Consider the following 15,842-nt stretch of genomic DNA (forward strand, 5'->3'; position numbering starts at 1 on the left):
GGCCTCGTCTCGGCCTCGCGGTCGCCGTTCCGGTAGCTCAGGTCCATGGTGGACTGGCTGGCCTTCAGCTTGGACCGGTATCCGACCTGGAATCATCGATATGAATAATCGTTGAGATGGTTCGGACGTGTGGAACGTACGAGTGAGGAAAGAACAGTTAAACAAATTTATGAGGCGAATGTAGTTGGAATTAGATTAGAGTATGGCGACATTGTTAATTTTACTAATGTTAGATGGTTGAGTTGCGGAAAATGTTTAAAATAATATTTTGAGTTACAAGAAAAAAAAAATTATAATATAAAAAAAAATTATAAAGACCAAGTATAACATGCCTATTTCCGAATAAAGAAATGGATAAATATCACAATGTATGAAAGCAGACTGAATGCAGTCGAAATGCGATCCCTCAGACGAATGTGTGGCAAAACGATGTTTGATAGATGTTCGAATGATGAAATAATGTAAGGCTGAGATAAGCTTTATCGATAAAATTAAGAAAGGTGTGTTGAGATGGTTTGGACATGTGGAGCGTATGAGTGAAGAAAGAACGGTTAAACAAATTTATGGGGCGAATGTAGTTGGAAAAAGAAGCAGAGGACGACCGAGGAAAACTTGGCACAATCAGGTATGTCAAATACTTGAAAGCGGCCGGGTCAGGAGTCATAATAATCGTCGGGTATGTATAAGGAGATGCATGAATGTAGAAGAGGCAAAGAATGTTTGCAAAGACAGAGTGGTGTGGCGTATGATTCTCTCTGCCTACCCCTGCGGGGAAGAGGCGTGATGGTTAGTTAGTTAGTGATTATTAGCTAATAAATTCATATGAAAAATCACAAGACTATCATTGTGGGAACATTTTAGGAAAATCTATCAGCATTCTTATTTAAATCTGTAAAGAAGTAAGGGAGATATGAAGGTTTAAACTTTGGATATTTGAATAAAACGAAAAACGTGCGTTCGCATACGTCATCAAATTTCCGTCATTGAACGTTTTATGACATCATATGGTTTATTGCCTATGGTTATTACAGCTATAATAGTAGTAGTGTGGATTGTTTGTTTACCACTGCACTACCATTTGTGTTATACAAATATGAGGGGAGTGGGGTGGGTAGGTTGACCATAGACATCAACAAATAGAGCCGCCAATAATTTAGCAATGACACAAACATTAATACAACTCCATCATTTCTGTGACGTCATTCATTGCCAACTTACGAAAATAACGTTTTTTCGAAGGCGAATTTTCCAAAAGAAAATGATGAATGAAAATATTAATTATATCGGCTGTTATAAACACTTCACGAGTCTAATACAATCCTTTATAGGTTGAGTATGTTAAATTAGATATTCCTTCCGTCTGACCAAGATTCATTGGCAGGTATTTATGAGGAGATGAATGTGGAAGAATGACTGGTTTGATGGGAAGTAACATGATGGATAGTTAGCTAGTAAGTGAAGGCAGAAGAAGAAGACCCTCACGCTCTCCAGTTGCTTCTTGGTCTCTTCTATCCTGCGGGTGAGCTCCTGCCTGCGGTTGAGCGCGCCGGGGTCGTTGAGCGACTGCTTGGCGGCGCTGATCAGGGCCGCATTGCGCGGGGGCACCGCGGGAGCCCGCCCGGGGGGGCCCTGGACAGGAGCGGCCCGAGGCGGCGACTTGGCGGCAGTTGGAACGGACTTGTGATGTTGGGAGCTGATGGACGTGTTGCCTGGAGAACAAAAATCAGAATTCTAAATGACTGTCACCTATTATCCTTGGCTCTACCCGACCCAGTTTCTCCAGGGTATGCTTGGCTACAATAGTTTAGAGACTAGAAGGAATGTGTATTTAATTACGCATTTTTATCGATTGTTGCGCGGTATGATCGATAATCCTGAAATTATCCGGAACATTGGTCTGTATGTTCCCGATAGTTACCTAAGACAGCGTCGGCATAGATTGTTTCACATTCCTATACACAGGACCAACCTGCCGATGGTTATGCTTGTAGGAAGAGCTACCGCTATGTTGAACAATATCACATTGGATATTGATCTGCTCCATGTGTCCGAAGGAGTTTTCCGAAGCGGGATTCTTCTACACCTTTAAGTCTTCTTGCTTACTTTTACTTTTAATATGTACGCCTTGAACATTGTTTGTTATGTTTCAATTCAATTATATATTATTTTTTTATTGAATAAATTGAAAATTAGAAAATTGAATTGAAAATTGCCTCGATATAACAGATCTCTTTACAATAGATCTATCTAACAGATCTATGTGGTTGCTTCGCATTGGAAGGGAAAAGGCGGAAAGTGATTTCAATAAAGTCCAGTTGTAATTATTTTATTGTAAAACCTTTATACTGTAAATTATTATTGTATGTCTAGTATGTAATGTATATAATCTAATAATTAAAAAAAAACTAACAAATTATAATAAAAAATAAAAAAATCAAATTGTATTGACACGTTAGTATTTCGGCTCAACACAGGCCATGCCTAAAGAACCGTAATACATATCGCTCACTCCTTTCAAGAACGTCATATATCAAAAAACTTGATTTTTCAGGAGAGCGTTTTTAAAGTTTAAAAATATAATACAATGTATTAAAAATAAATATCAATTCACTTATTGAACTTTTACTGTGCAACAGATCTTTTTAGGTAAAACCTGAAGGTTTTTTCTCCATTTGAAAAATATTTAGTATGTTTAAAAAAATAATTAAACAATACCTTTTCTTCAAAATGCAAAAACAACACTTTCTGCCCTGTAGCGGGTAAATATTAAGTTAAAAATATGCCACATTTGCTGGGATATATAACATTTTCTGGGCATTCCGAAAACATGCACAACTGAAAATTGACGATTTTTGATTTATGACGTTCTTGAAAGGAGTGAGCGATATAGTAAATGCATCTATGAAATAAATATGTATCAATGAATGTATCTATGTATCTATAAAATAAATAAATAAAATAAATATCCAACAGACATATTTTCCCCTTCCGGTGCTAAAATAAAATGCGCATCTCGGTGTTGGGTAGTCACTACACAATAAAAAATTAGCGATTTTAAATCGGAAAAATACGGACATTCATAGCTAATCCCCTTAATTAATTATAAATCAAATTCAAAATTATAATAATTTAGATTTATTTGCTGAAAAAATGAAAAAACCATCTGGCAACGCTCACGGAACCAGCACTCCACTCTTGTTGAAAACTCTAGAGCTACTGCCGCTAACCCGCTAGCTAGCCAGAGAACATTGAGCTAATATTTATTCAATATTACCCTGGACTGGTACCTGAAGCAGAGGGCTGATCACCTTTCCTTAGTGTTTTAACGATCAAGATAACACTGCGTTTATATGATGCAGTGCCTTATGCACCATTGGGGTGCGGACAAGGGTTTGAATGAAAATATCTATTAGCGGAGGGCTGATCACCTTTCCTTCGTGTGTCAACGATCAAGATAACTCTGCGTTTATATGATGCAGTGCCCTATGCACCATTGGGGTGCGGACAAGGGTTTGAATGAAAATATCTATTAGCGGAGGGCTGATCACCTTTCCTTCGTGTGTCAACGATCAAGATAACTCTGCGTTTATATGATGCAGTGCCCTATGCACCATTGGGGTGCGGACAAGGGTTTGAATGAAAATATCTATTAGCGGAGGGCTGATCACCTTTCCTTCGTGTGTCAACGATCAAGATAACTCTGCGTTTATATGATGCAGTGCCCTATGCACCATTGGGGTGCGGATAAGGGTTCGAATGAAACGAATATCTAGTGTACAACTAAAATGTGAGCCGGTTGCTAGAATTTTAACCGAATGCGCTATATACCACTACACAACATGGGGGAGACAAGAATCACATATGGTTACCTCCCGGATTCCCGGACTCCATCTCTGCTCCGCTGAGGCTCTCGAAGGCGGATTTCAGGAAGCTGGTCCTCTGGGCTATCCTCTCCAGAGATTCGCAGCTCCCGGAGAGCGGGTTCCGATCTCCGTTGTCACCGCTAGGAGTCGATACCTGCCAACATCAATCACGTTCTTCAGTTTATTCTGCATATATTTGATAATTTCACAAAGCAAACTCAATTTACAACATTCTGAGTGGGTCTTAGCCCTTCACATATCAGGGTATTCGACTAAGGTGTTATTTTTACATTTAATTTAGTGAAAACATAATTCCTAAGTAAAATTTTGAGTGTGTCTGTACCTGCCAACATCAATCAAGATTTTCAATTCATTTTTATTTTATTTTTATTTCTTTAATAAGCATATAATCCACTAATATATATATATATATATATATATATATATATATATATATATATATATATATATATTGTCCGCCTCCGTAGCGTAATGGTCAGCACGCTCGGTTACCGTTCTGGAGGTATCGGGTTCAAATCCCAGGGGGGGTAAAATAAATATGAGTGATTTTTTTCACTGTAATATTTATTCAATATCACCATGGACTGGTACCTGAGGCGGAGGACTGATCACCTTTCCTTCATGTGTAAACGATTAAGATAACACTGCATTTATATGACACAGTGCCCTATGCACCATTGGGGTGCGGATAAGGATTTTATTATTATATTATTTGTATTATATATATATATATATATATATATATATATATATATATATATATATATATATATATATATATATATATATATATATATATATATATATATATATATATATATATATATATATATATATATATATATATATATATATATATATATATATATATATATATATATATGTATATTCCGGAGCCGGGAGATCTGCCTTCTGCCCACACCTCGTGGACCTTCTATTTCGCCTTTTATGATTAGGTGTAGTATTAAATAATATATATAGTAAGAACAAAAATATTTCTTTTATTTTTTTTAAAAGCGCAAGCCGATATGTGCATAGCAGTGCGGGCAGGCGTCTGGCGGAGCTGTGTGCAAGAGGTGAGTGCGAGAGAAGCATGAATCGGCGTGTGAGTGTGTGCGAGGGTGTTGGAGGGTGAGTGAGGGTGTTTAAGGGTTTGTGAGGGTGTTTGATGGTGTGTGAGGGTGTTTGACAGTGTGGGAGGGCGTTCGAGTGTGTGTGAGGATGTTTTTATTTGTTTTCAGTTGCATTTATTATTTAATTTGCTTATTATGTACAAGATTTAAAGATCGCTACTATATTTCTGTTTCTTCTGAATTCATTTTATTTCAATTTTTATTTATTCAAAGATTTGGCATTTAATTTGTAGAATTTCATTTTAATTTATGTATTAAATTTAAATCAAACACTATTTTTTTGAGAATACTAAGCTGTATTTTAATGTTAAAACAAACACATAGATACATTTAAGTCTTGAAAAAATATACAAAAAAAAAAGACTATTATATCTTTTATTATATAACATTAAACCACGAGTGTAAGTCCCTCTCCAAGCACAAGAGCACAGTCTCTTTTATGGAGAGGCACAGCGAATCGAAATATAAAAGTTCTCCATATGCATAAATGATTCAAATGTATTATGTTATAAATAAAATGTAAATATATTAAATAAATAAAAAAAAATATATAAAAATAAAAAATTGTGACAATTTTTTAGCCGAGTTATGGCATTTTCAAACGAATGTCACGTTGAATGTTTATGTGTATTTTTAATAATAAAATACAACTTATTAGACTAAAAAAAATCAGTGTCTGATTGAACATTTAATACATACATTTTAAAAAAGGTGTTTTATTTTAAACTGTGTTGGGAACAGGAGGGATAATCTAGTGTGGGCCAATCGGGTACTTGTCAGCATTTGCCCATTGCTGGGAGGAAACCACGTTGCTCTCCTCAGGAGAAGGCGGACTGCTGACTGTCGACAACAGGCCTTCCGTTCCACCAGAAGAGGGTTCGGCATTCTGTTATCTAGCTTGCTTTACAGATTATGTGAGGTATGATAGATAGATCATGTCCGCCTCCGTGGTGTAATGGTCAGCATGTTTAGCTACCGTGCTGGAGGTCCCGGGTTCGATTCCCAGGGGGGGAGGTGAAAATAAATATTAGTGATTTAACACTGTAATATTTATTTAATATTACCCTGGACTGGTTCCTGAAGCGCAAGAGTGATCACCTTGCCTTCATGTAAGTAATGATCAAGATAACACTGCGTCAATTTGATGCAGTGCCCTATGCACCATTAGGTGCGGATAAGGGTTATAAAGAAATAAAAAATGATAGATAGATCGTGCCAAGTCTTTTTCAGTCGTCCTCGTTCTGTTTTCCCTCTCACATTCGCCACATATATTTTCTTAGTCATTCTCTCGTTATCCATCCGATCCACATGTCCATACCACCATAAAGAACTCTTCCAAATCTTTTCAATTATTCCTCGTTCAGCCTTGTATTCCTTTCTTATATCTTCGTTTTTAATTCTGTCATACAATGATTTTCCACACATTCGCCTGAGGGAGCGCATTTCAACAGCGTTCACTCTGCTTTCATCCTTCCGATCAGATAAATCAGAACCTAAAATCTGGCAGTGTCAAAAGTCTGCGTAATCGGAGGGCATGTATGACTAGATGTATGGATGTGAAGGAGGTATGTCAGGACAGAAGAGTGTGGCGTTCCATCGTCTCTGCCTACCCCTGCGGTGAAACGGCGTGATGGTAGTAGTAGCAGTAGTGATAGATAGATAATGATAGATTGTGCGAGGTGAGTCGGTTAGTGGACTAGAATACTAAATGAGAAATACCATGATTTGAATGTGCGGGTATATCCATATCTTGTGTTCGCGTGCATTCAAAAATAAAAAAAACAAATAAAATATTACAATTCCACTACAAAAAATGACTGTGAACGTAAAAAATCAGTATGCATATTTTGTCATCTCAATATTGATGATGAGGAATATATGTCGCTCACTCCTTTCAAGAACGTCATAAATCAAAAAACTGTATTTTTCAGGAGACCGTTTTTAAAGTTTAAAAATATAACACAATGTATTAAAAATAAATATCAAGCCACTTATTGAACTTTTTTCTGAGCAACAGATATTTTTAGGTGAAACCTGAAGGTTTTTTCTCCATTTGAAAAATATTTAGTTTATTCAAAAAAATAATTAAACAATACCTTTTCTTCAAAATGAAAAAAACAACATTTTCTGCCCTGTAGCGGGTAAATATCAAGTTAAAAATATGATTCTTTTTCTGGGGTATAGTACATTTTCTAGGCATCCTGAAAACATGCATAACTGAAAATTGACGATTTTTGATTTATGACGTTCTTGAAAGGAGTGAGCGATGTGTCAAGGTATTCATAGGGCTTATGACATGTCATAGGCTGGTTATGTGATCACTTTATACCCGTGTAACATTCACCATTCTACCCATAGTGGCCCATTCCACCCAATTAGGACACATTGTTGCAAGTATTTATTTTTCTATTTCTTCTTGGTCTTCTAGGCCTAGTGGCGTGTTTTTAAAAGGAATTGTCCTGCTGGGATGTCGATTTACAGCTGCCATTTAATCTCTTTGATCGTCTGCCCGGGAATCGTTCTACCTTGGGGCTGGCCGTGCAGGGCAATGTGGGGGAGTTTGGATGGTTTCTCATTCTCATACCATTGTCTCCTTCGTTGCCTTCCCCACCTAACGACATCTTCCATCTCCCATATTTCCCTTATCCTGGTGTTCCTTATTCCATCTTGTAGACTCTTGCCAGATATGCTCCTCAGTCTTCGAAGCTAAATAAGCACTTCACAAATTTATCAACTGATGGCGCCATCAGTCACTCTTCCAAATCTATATAAAATGCTACCTGCGTATGGAAGGCACCCAAGGCCATCGCACATATACAGGTTTAAAAAATTGATGCAATATGGACAGAATGATGAATGTTACACAAGTCGCTCACTCCTTTCAAGAACGTCATAAATCAAAAAACTTGATTTTTCAGGAGATCGTTTTTAAAGTTTAGAAATATAATACAATGTATTAAAAATAAATATCAAGCCACTTATTGAACTTTTTAATGTGCAACAGATCTTTTTAGGTAAACCTGAAGGTTTTTTCTCCATTTGAAAAATATTAAGTATATTTAAAAAATAATTAAACAATACCTTTTCTTCAACATGCAAAAACAACACTTTCTGCCCTGTAGCGGGTAAATACATATTAAGTTAAAAATATGCCACTTTTGCTGGGATATAGTACATTTTCTGGGCATTCCGAAAACGTAAAGAACTGAAAATTGACAATTTTTGATTTGTGGTGTTCTTGAAAGGAGTGTATGAAGTGATCACTTAAGCCAGCCAAATGCCAGGCCGTAAGCCCAGGGATGCTCAGAATTCCATCTTCTTTCATATTAAAAGAATGATCATATCAAGTTGAGACACCTATAATAGTTTGGGAAGCCTACCTCGTCGTCGTCTTCGTCAGAGTCCTGGCCGGAGCCGCTCACGGAGGTGGCCGACACGGTGACCATGGGGATCGGGAGCACGGGTTTCTTGGCCTTCCGCTGCGACTGGCGAAGCTCTTCCACGTCCATGGCGTTCACCGTATACTCACTGCAATGGTGGTATTAAATTATCAAGATATTTATATTCTTAGTGCAATTAAAATGTAACTTTGTTTTAAAATCACTATAAGTATTTTATTATAACTTAATTATAATGTCTACCGGTTTCCAAGCTAACCGCTTCTTTATCAAGACTGTGATTAATACTATAGTATTGAAGTATTACTTTAGTATTAATCAGTCTTGAAAAAGAAGTGGTTAGCTTTGAAACCGGTAGACATTAATAATTAAGTTATAATAAAATATTTATAGTGGTTTTAAAACGTAGTTACAATTTAATTATAAAATGGAAAATCACAAAGTTAGTGCTTCAAATATAAATTATATATACTTATTATTAATAAACACCTGATGGTGGATAAGGCACTGCATCATAAAAATGGAGTGTTATGTTGATCTTTAACACATGAAGGAAAGGTGATCAGCCCTCCGCTTCAGGTTCCAGTCCCGGGTAATATTGAATAAATAGTAGGGTGAAAAATCCCTTATATTTATTTGAGCCCCCGCTGGGAATCGAACCCGGGACCTCCGGTACGGTAGCCGGGCGTGCTGACCATTACACTACGGAGGCGGAGAAAACTTTAGAAGTAAACTTTAGTAAAGTAAATTTAAGTAAACTTTTTCAATAAAAAATTGATTCGGAACTAGGACTCTACTGTGTGCTACCATTTTAGTTTTCGATTAAAGAAAATGATTTAATTTTATCAGAAACGGCAAATATTTATTAAAGTTATGGCTAAAGTTTAGAAGGAAATTGTCGCATGACGCTCACTCCTTTCAAGAACGTCATAAATCAAAAATCATCAATTTTCAGTTGTGCATGTTTTCGGAATGCCCAGAAAATGTACTATATCCCAGTAAAAGCTGCATATTTTTAACATAATATTTACCCGCTACAGGGCAGAAAGTGTTGTTTTTTGCATTTTGAAGAAAAGGTATTGTTTAATTATTTTTTTAAATATATTAAATGTTTTTGAAATTGTGAAATAACCTTCAGGTTTTACCTAAAAAGATGTGTTGCATAGTAAAAAGTTCAATAAGTGGCTTGATAGTTATTTTTAATGAAATGTGTTATATTTTTAAACTTTAAAAACGTTCTCCTGAAATATCAAGTTTTTTGATTTATGACGTTCTTGAAAGGAGTGAGCGATGTGGTGTTTTGAAATGGCCCCATACACCAAATAATGGACTTCCTCACCTCGGAGTGTTGTCGTCAATGTTATCCGGGTAGTAGATGACCCTGTCGGAAGCCCGAGTGTTGTGGTCTGAAGAAGAGGTCCGCTCGCCGTCCGAAATGTCTTCAATGTCGCCGTCATGCTCTGTAGACTCGTGATCCTGTAAAACGGCATTAAATAATATCGTTTTCATACAAATGTTTGCACAGTACATAATTAAAATGTGACTTTGTTTTAAAATCACTATAAATATTTTATTATAACTTAGGTGATTATAATGTGAAGCGGAGGGCTGATCACCTTTCCTTCATGTGGTAACGATCAAGATAACACTGCGTTTATATGATGCAGTGCCCTATGCACCATTGAGGTGCGGATAAGGGTTTGAAAAAATGACTATAATGTCTACCGGTTTCCAAGCTAACCGCTTCTTTATCAAGACTGATTAATACTAAAACACTTTCTACTAAACAATATTCAAAAGTACAAGTTCAAGTTTGTACAGTAGTTTGAAAATAGGAATTGAGATGTGGTAGGGTGGGCGGTCGAACCATGGACCTCAGGAACGGAAGACAGCAACAGTGCTACGATTACAATTTGATTTCAAACAATTTCTACAATTTTTAGTGGTGCAAAATGTTGAATTGGATGGCGTACGATTCGGTATTGACTTTGTTAAATGGCATGCTGAATTTATTTTTTTAAATTAAACCCTTGTATAGTAACACTAATTTAGTTTTGTTTCATTACAAATGACTAGTTTCGAAAACTACAGTTGTTTTCATCGACAGGTGATTAATAAAATTCAATTTAAAAAAACTAAAAATAAAATAACCTTCATAATAAATGGTTCATCGTGTTCAATAACTGTAATAATAAATGGTACACAATGTTCTATCACTGTGACAAAAAATTGTAACAAAATATTCAATAACTACAGTAAACAAAATGTAACAAAATGTTCAATAACTACAGTAAACAAAATGTTACACAATGTTCAATAACTATAGTAAACAAAATGTTACACAATGTTCAATAACTATAATGATAAATGGTACTATATGTTCAATAACTATGATAATAAATGGTACATACTGTTCAATAACTGTATTAATAAATGGTACAAATATTATAATTGTAATAATAAACGATACACAATATTTAATAACTGTAACAATAAATGGCACATTATGTTCAATAACCATGATAATAAATATTACACAATGTTCAATAACTGTAATAATAAATGATACACAAATGCTAACAAATGATACAAAATTACCTGTAATAAAACACGGCACGTTATGTTCAATAACAATGATAATAACTGGAACACAATGTTCAATAACTATGATAATAAAGGGTAGATTGTGTTCAATAACTGTAATATAATGGTACACTATGTTCAATAACTGTAATAATAAATGGTACACTGTGTTCAATAACTGTAATAATAAATGGAGCACAATGTTCAATAACTATGATCATAAACGGTAGATTGTATTCACTAACTGTAATAATAAATGGTAAACTATGTTTAGTAACTGTAATAATAAACGGTACAGTATTTTCAATAACCGTAATAATCAATGGAATACAATGTTTATAATTATGATAATAAACAAAAGATTGTGTTCACTAACTGTAACAATAAATTGTACACTATGTTTAGTAACTGTAATAATAAATGGTACACAATTTTCAATAACCGTAATAATAAATGGTACATAATGTTCAATTACTGTACTTAGTGGTGTGCAATGTTCAATTACCTCGTATTTAAAACTGCCGAGTGACGAGTCGTCCGTGTGGTGGCGCACCCTATCCAGTCTCCGGGATAGTTTGGTGACATTGGACACGTTCTAGATATCCAAAAAAGGGAACAAAAAAAAAATAAAATAAAATAAAAACATAATAGCAAAACCGTGCGTGCGGAAATGGGCGAAATCATATTCTAGCAGATTGCGAAACCATGCATGTGACAATAGGTATTTTTTTTATTTATTGTAACTCCAGACTATTAATACTACTTTTATTTACATTATATTATGAAAATATGATCATCAGTTTGATAATGTCTTAACATGACAAAATGCGTCACATACTTTCATAATATATATGTAAATAAAAGTAGAATTCAATCCAATAACCTGGTTTAATTTTGGATATATTACCCAAAAAGGTGTTTTTTATTGCAAAACCATGCATGTGGCAATAGGTATTTTTTTATTTATTGTAACTGCATACAGTTGGTAGAATTGCATTTTAACTTTTTGGGTAATATATCTGAGATTAAACAAGGTTATTGGATTTAATTCTACTTTTATTAACATGTGTATTATGAAAATATGTTTATCAGTTTGATAATGTCTTGACATGACAAAACGCGTCACATATTATCATAATATATATGTAAATAAAAGTAGAATTCAATCCAATAACCTGGTTTAATTTTGGATTTATTACCCAAAAAGTTGTTTTTTAATGCAAAACCATGCATGTGGCAACAGGTATTTTTTTATTTATTGTAACTCCAGACAGTTGGTAGAATTCCATTTTAACTTTTTCAAATTAAACAAGGTATGTATTGCATTAAATTCTACTTTAATTTACATGTATATTATGAAAATATGTTCATCAGTTTGATAATGTCTTGATAGTACGAAACGCGTCACATATTTTCATAATATATATGTAAATAAAAGTAGAATTCAATCCAATAACCTGGTTTAATTTTGGATATCTTACCCAAAAAGGTGTTTTTTTTAATGCAAAACCATGCGTGTGGCAAAGACATGTGGCATGCATGTGTTTATAGATTGCAAAACCATGCATGGCCATTTTTTTAGCTGATCGCAAAACCATGCTTGTGGCAAGGTAATTTTTAAAAACAGATTGCAAAACCATGCATGTGGCAAAGGTAATTTTTTTAAACAGTTTATAAAACCATGCTTGTGGCAAAATTAGTTTTTTAAACAGATTGCAAAACTATGGGTTCATTTCCCAAGAGGGTTAAAATAAATATTAGTGATTTTTCAGTCTAATATTTATTCAATTTGACCCTGGACTGGTACCTGAAGTGGAAGGCTGATCACCTCTCCTTCATGTGTTAAACGATCTTTACCATGCAGCGCCCTATGCACAATTGGGTGCGGATGAAGGTTAGGAGAAGAAGAATATTCATGGGAAATTTGTAAATTTACAAACGGACATTTCGCTCACTCCTTTCATCAATGTCATATATCAAAAATCGTCAATTTTCAGTTGTGCATGTTTTCGGAATGCCCAGAAAATGTACTATATCCCATCAAATGCGGCATATTTTTAACTTAACATTTACCCGCTACAGGGCAGAAAGTGTTGCTTTTGCATTTTGAAGAAAAGGTATTGTTTAATTATTTTTTTAAATATACTAAAAAATTTTCAAATGGAGAAAAACCTTCATGTTTTACCTAAAAAGATCTGTTGCACAGTAAAAAGTTCAGTAAGTGGCTTGATATTTATTTTTGATACATTTGATTATATTTTTAACCTTTAAAAACGATCTCCTGATAAATCAAGTTTTTTGATATTTGACATTGTTGAAAGGAGTAAGCGATTTGTAAAATTTTAATCTGTGGGTAATAACACATGTAAAGAACATAGTGACAACTTGCATGATATGTAACTAACAACCAAATCACAAACACAAACTTCTTCTTCAAACCCTCATCCGCACCCAAAGGTGCTTATGGCACTGCATCATATAAACGCAGTCTTATCTTGATCGTTAACACACGAAGGAAAGGCGTTCAGTCCTCCGCTTCAGGTATAAGTCCAGGGTAATATTGAATAAATATTAAAGTGAAAAGATCACTTAAATTTATTTGAACCCCCCTGGAAATGGAACCCGGGACCTCCAGAATGGTAGCCGAGCGTGCTGACCATTACACTACAGAGGTGAATCACACAAACACAAAGCATAAACACGATCACACAAGATAACATTTAATTAGATTTGAAGATAATATTGAAGCATTAATTAAAAGCTACATATAAGCTAAATGCCTGATGAATTTTTCAAAGAATACCACCTAAATATTCTTAACCCATTCGCATATCAGTTTTTTTTTCAAAATATGTATGTAGAGACACTAATTGAATGTATCCCCGCAAGTAAGAAAGTTGCCCCGCCCGGAGGGGAGGTGATATGGTTTGTCAAACAACGAGGCGCTAATATTTTACACCTGATAAAACGAGAACAAACATAGAAATAATTTTTAAATTAAGATAAAGGTACCACGCACTAAACAGATTGATTTTTGTGGTAAAAATCAGTCTGACCAATCATAATACTCGCGTGTTAGAAGGTCAAAGGCGTTCGAATTCATAAAATCATCACTTTTACTGTTTTACCAATAAATATGGTACATATAACTATTATACACGTATTTTATCGTGTGTCTAGGTCAGAAATGTGATAAATTAAAAGAAAACTTGAAAAAATAACTCAATAAAACATTACACCTGGGATGTAAAGTCTTGATTTCTAACTGATTTTAGTTGATATTACAATCAAAAGGATAATTCTATCCTTACAGGGACATCTTAAGTCAAGTGTCGTCAATAAATTTGTATAAAAATTATAAGAAATAATGCATTATAAAAAGTCTTCCTTAAACTTGCCGCGTTTGGTCGCTAGCCACAGACAATCGATGGTCTCTTCTAACCTAACCTAACATGAACTAACCTAACCTATCCTAGCTGTTGCATTATCAAACCATGTAAGCATTGGACGAAATCATAAACAACAAAACACATAGCAAGCAAAAAGGCGGGCAAACAAAACTGTTCAAACAAAAACCTCGTAATCGCGTTCGGCCTTCATCGTAACCTTGCCGCGATTGGCTGCTAGCCACGGATAATCGATTGTCTCTTCTAACCTAACCTAACTTGAACTAACCTAAACTAGCTGTTGCATTATCAAACCTAGTAAGCATTGGCAGAGATAAGAACTTAACCTAACCTCACCTCACTTGAACTACAGGTTCACAGGTTTACAGGTAACCTAACCTAACCTAGCTGTTGCATTATCAAACCATGTAAGCATTGGACAAAAGCATAAACAACAAAACACATAGCAAGCAAAAGGCGGTCAAACAAAACTGTTCAAACAAAAACCTCGTTGTAATCGCGTTCGGCCTTCATCATAACCTTGCCGCGATTGACCGCCAGCCACGGATAATCAATCGTCTCTTCGACAAACGGCATTCTCATAGCGGACGGCGCGGCCCTTAGCGGCGAATAGGGCGATCTTAGGACCAGCTTGGGTTCCAGAGGTCGCAGCATGTCGCCCAGCATGGACAGGTTCAGTGACCTAGGTCGCTCCGACCTCCTGCGGTCGCCGGGCGTCAGCTGCGCGCGCATACGGCGACGGGTTTGGGTGTTATTTGTTATTTGGGAGAGTGTTATCGCAGAAGGACCACCACCAAACCAGTTTTAGGTGAAGTGAAAATGAGAAAAAAAAACAAAAGAATGAACAACAAAAACGGGGGAAAAATTGAAACGTCAATATTGTGCAAAGGAAATAATTTCATTTCATTCAAACCCTCATCCACACCCCAATGGTGCATAGGGCACTGCATCATATAGTTAACACATGATAGTTAACACATGAAGGAAAGGTGATCAGCCCTCCGCTTCCGGTACCAGTCCAAGGGAATATTGAATAAATATAAAGTTTAAAAAATTGCTTTTATTTATTTGAACCCCCCTGGGAATCGAACCCGGGACCTCCAGTACGGTAGCCGAGCGTGCTGACCATTACACTACGGAGGCAAAGGAAATAAACTGTGATATATTTTTTTACAAATGTCAAATCGTAATATTTTTATTTTAATGACCTGATGATGGAATGATTTTCCGAAACCAGCACACAAATTACACAAAGTGAACGATGAATGATAAGGAGAGAGTTATATTACCACACAGCAGAGTTATCAATGGTTTTAATATACAAATAAACTATGGAAAAACCTATTTTTGATGCTACATAGTAGTAATATTGATAAAGTAACTTTAGTTAGTCCGCCTCCATAGTGTAATGGTCAGTTCTACAGTAATCTACCGTTC

The 15,842-nt window shown here is 35.4% G+C and overlaps 1 protein-coding gene and 1 non-coding gene across 2 annotated transcripts in view; both read right to left on the reverse strand.

The window, feature by feature from the left end:
- Positions 1–5: 5 nt before the first annotated feature.
- The window catches only part of Wdr62 (WD repeat domain 62), a gene marked incomplete at its 3' end in the record, with an annotated part of 142,566 nt that continues 126,729 nt past the window's right edge, over positions 6–15,842 (reverse strand). The window contains exons 18-24 of the mRNA XM_088271691.1: positions 14,892–15,125; positions 11,504–11,593; positions 9,755–9,891; positions 8,398–8,545; positions 3,870–4,017; positions 1,483–1,709; positions 6–86 (exon numbers count right to left, since the gene is read on the reverse strand). Coding sequence (XP_088127817.1) covers positions 6–86; positions 1,483–1,709; positions 3,870–4,017; positions 8,398–8,545; positions 9,755–9,891; positions 11,504–11,593; positions 14,892–15,125 — 1,065 coding nt within the window. The remainder of the gene's footprint in view (positions 87–1,482; positions 1,710–3,869; positions 4,018–8,397; positions 8,546–9,754; positions 9,892–11,503; positions 11,594–14,891; positions 15,126–15,842) is intronic.
- TRNAG-ACC (transfer RNA glycine (anticodon ACC)) lies at positions 9,055–9,127 on the reverse strand. The gene has a single exon. It is a non-coding gene; the product is annotated as a tRNA-Gly (tRNA).

Source organism: Brachycentrus maculatus, unplaced genomic scaffold (genome assembly GCF_059751285.1).
Source record: "Brachycentrus maculatus isolate JH-2025_06_01 unplaced genomic scaffold, ASM5975128v1 h1tg000458l, whole genome shotgun sequence".
Classification (NCBI taxonomy): Eukaryota; Metazoa; Arthropoda; class Insecta; order Trichoptera; family Brachycentridae; genus Brachycentrus; species Brachycentrus maculatus.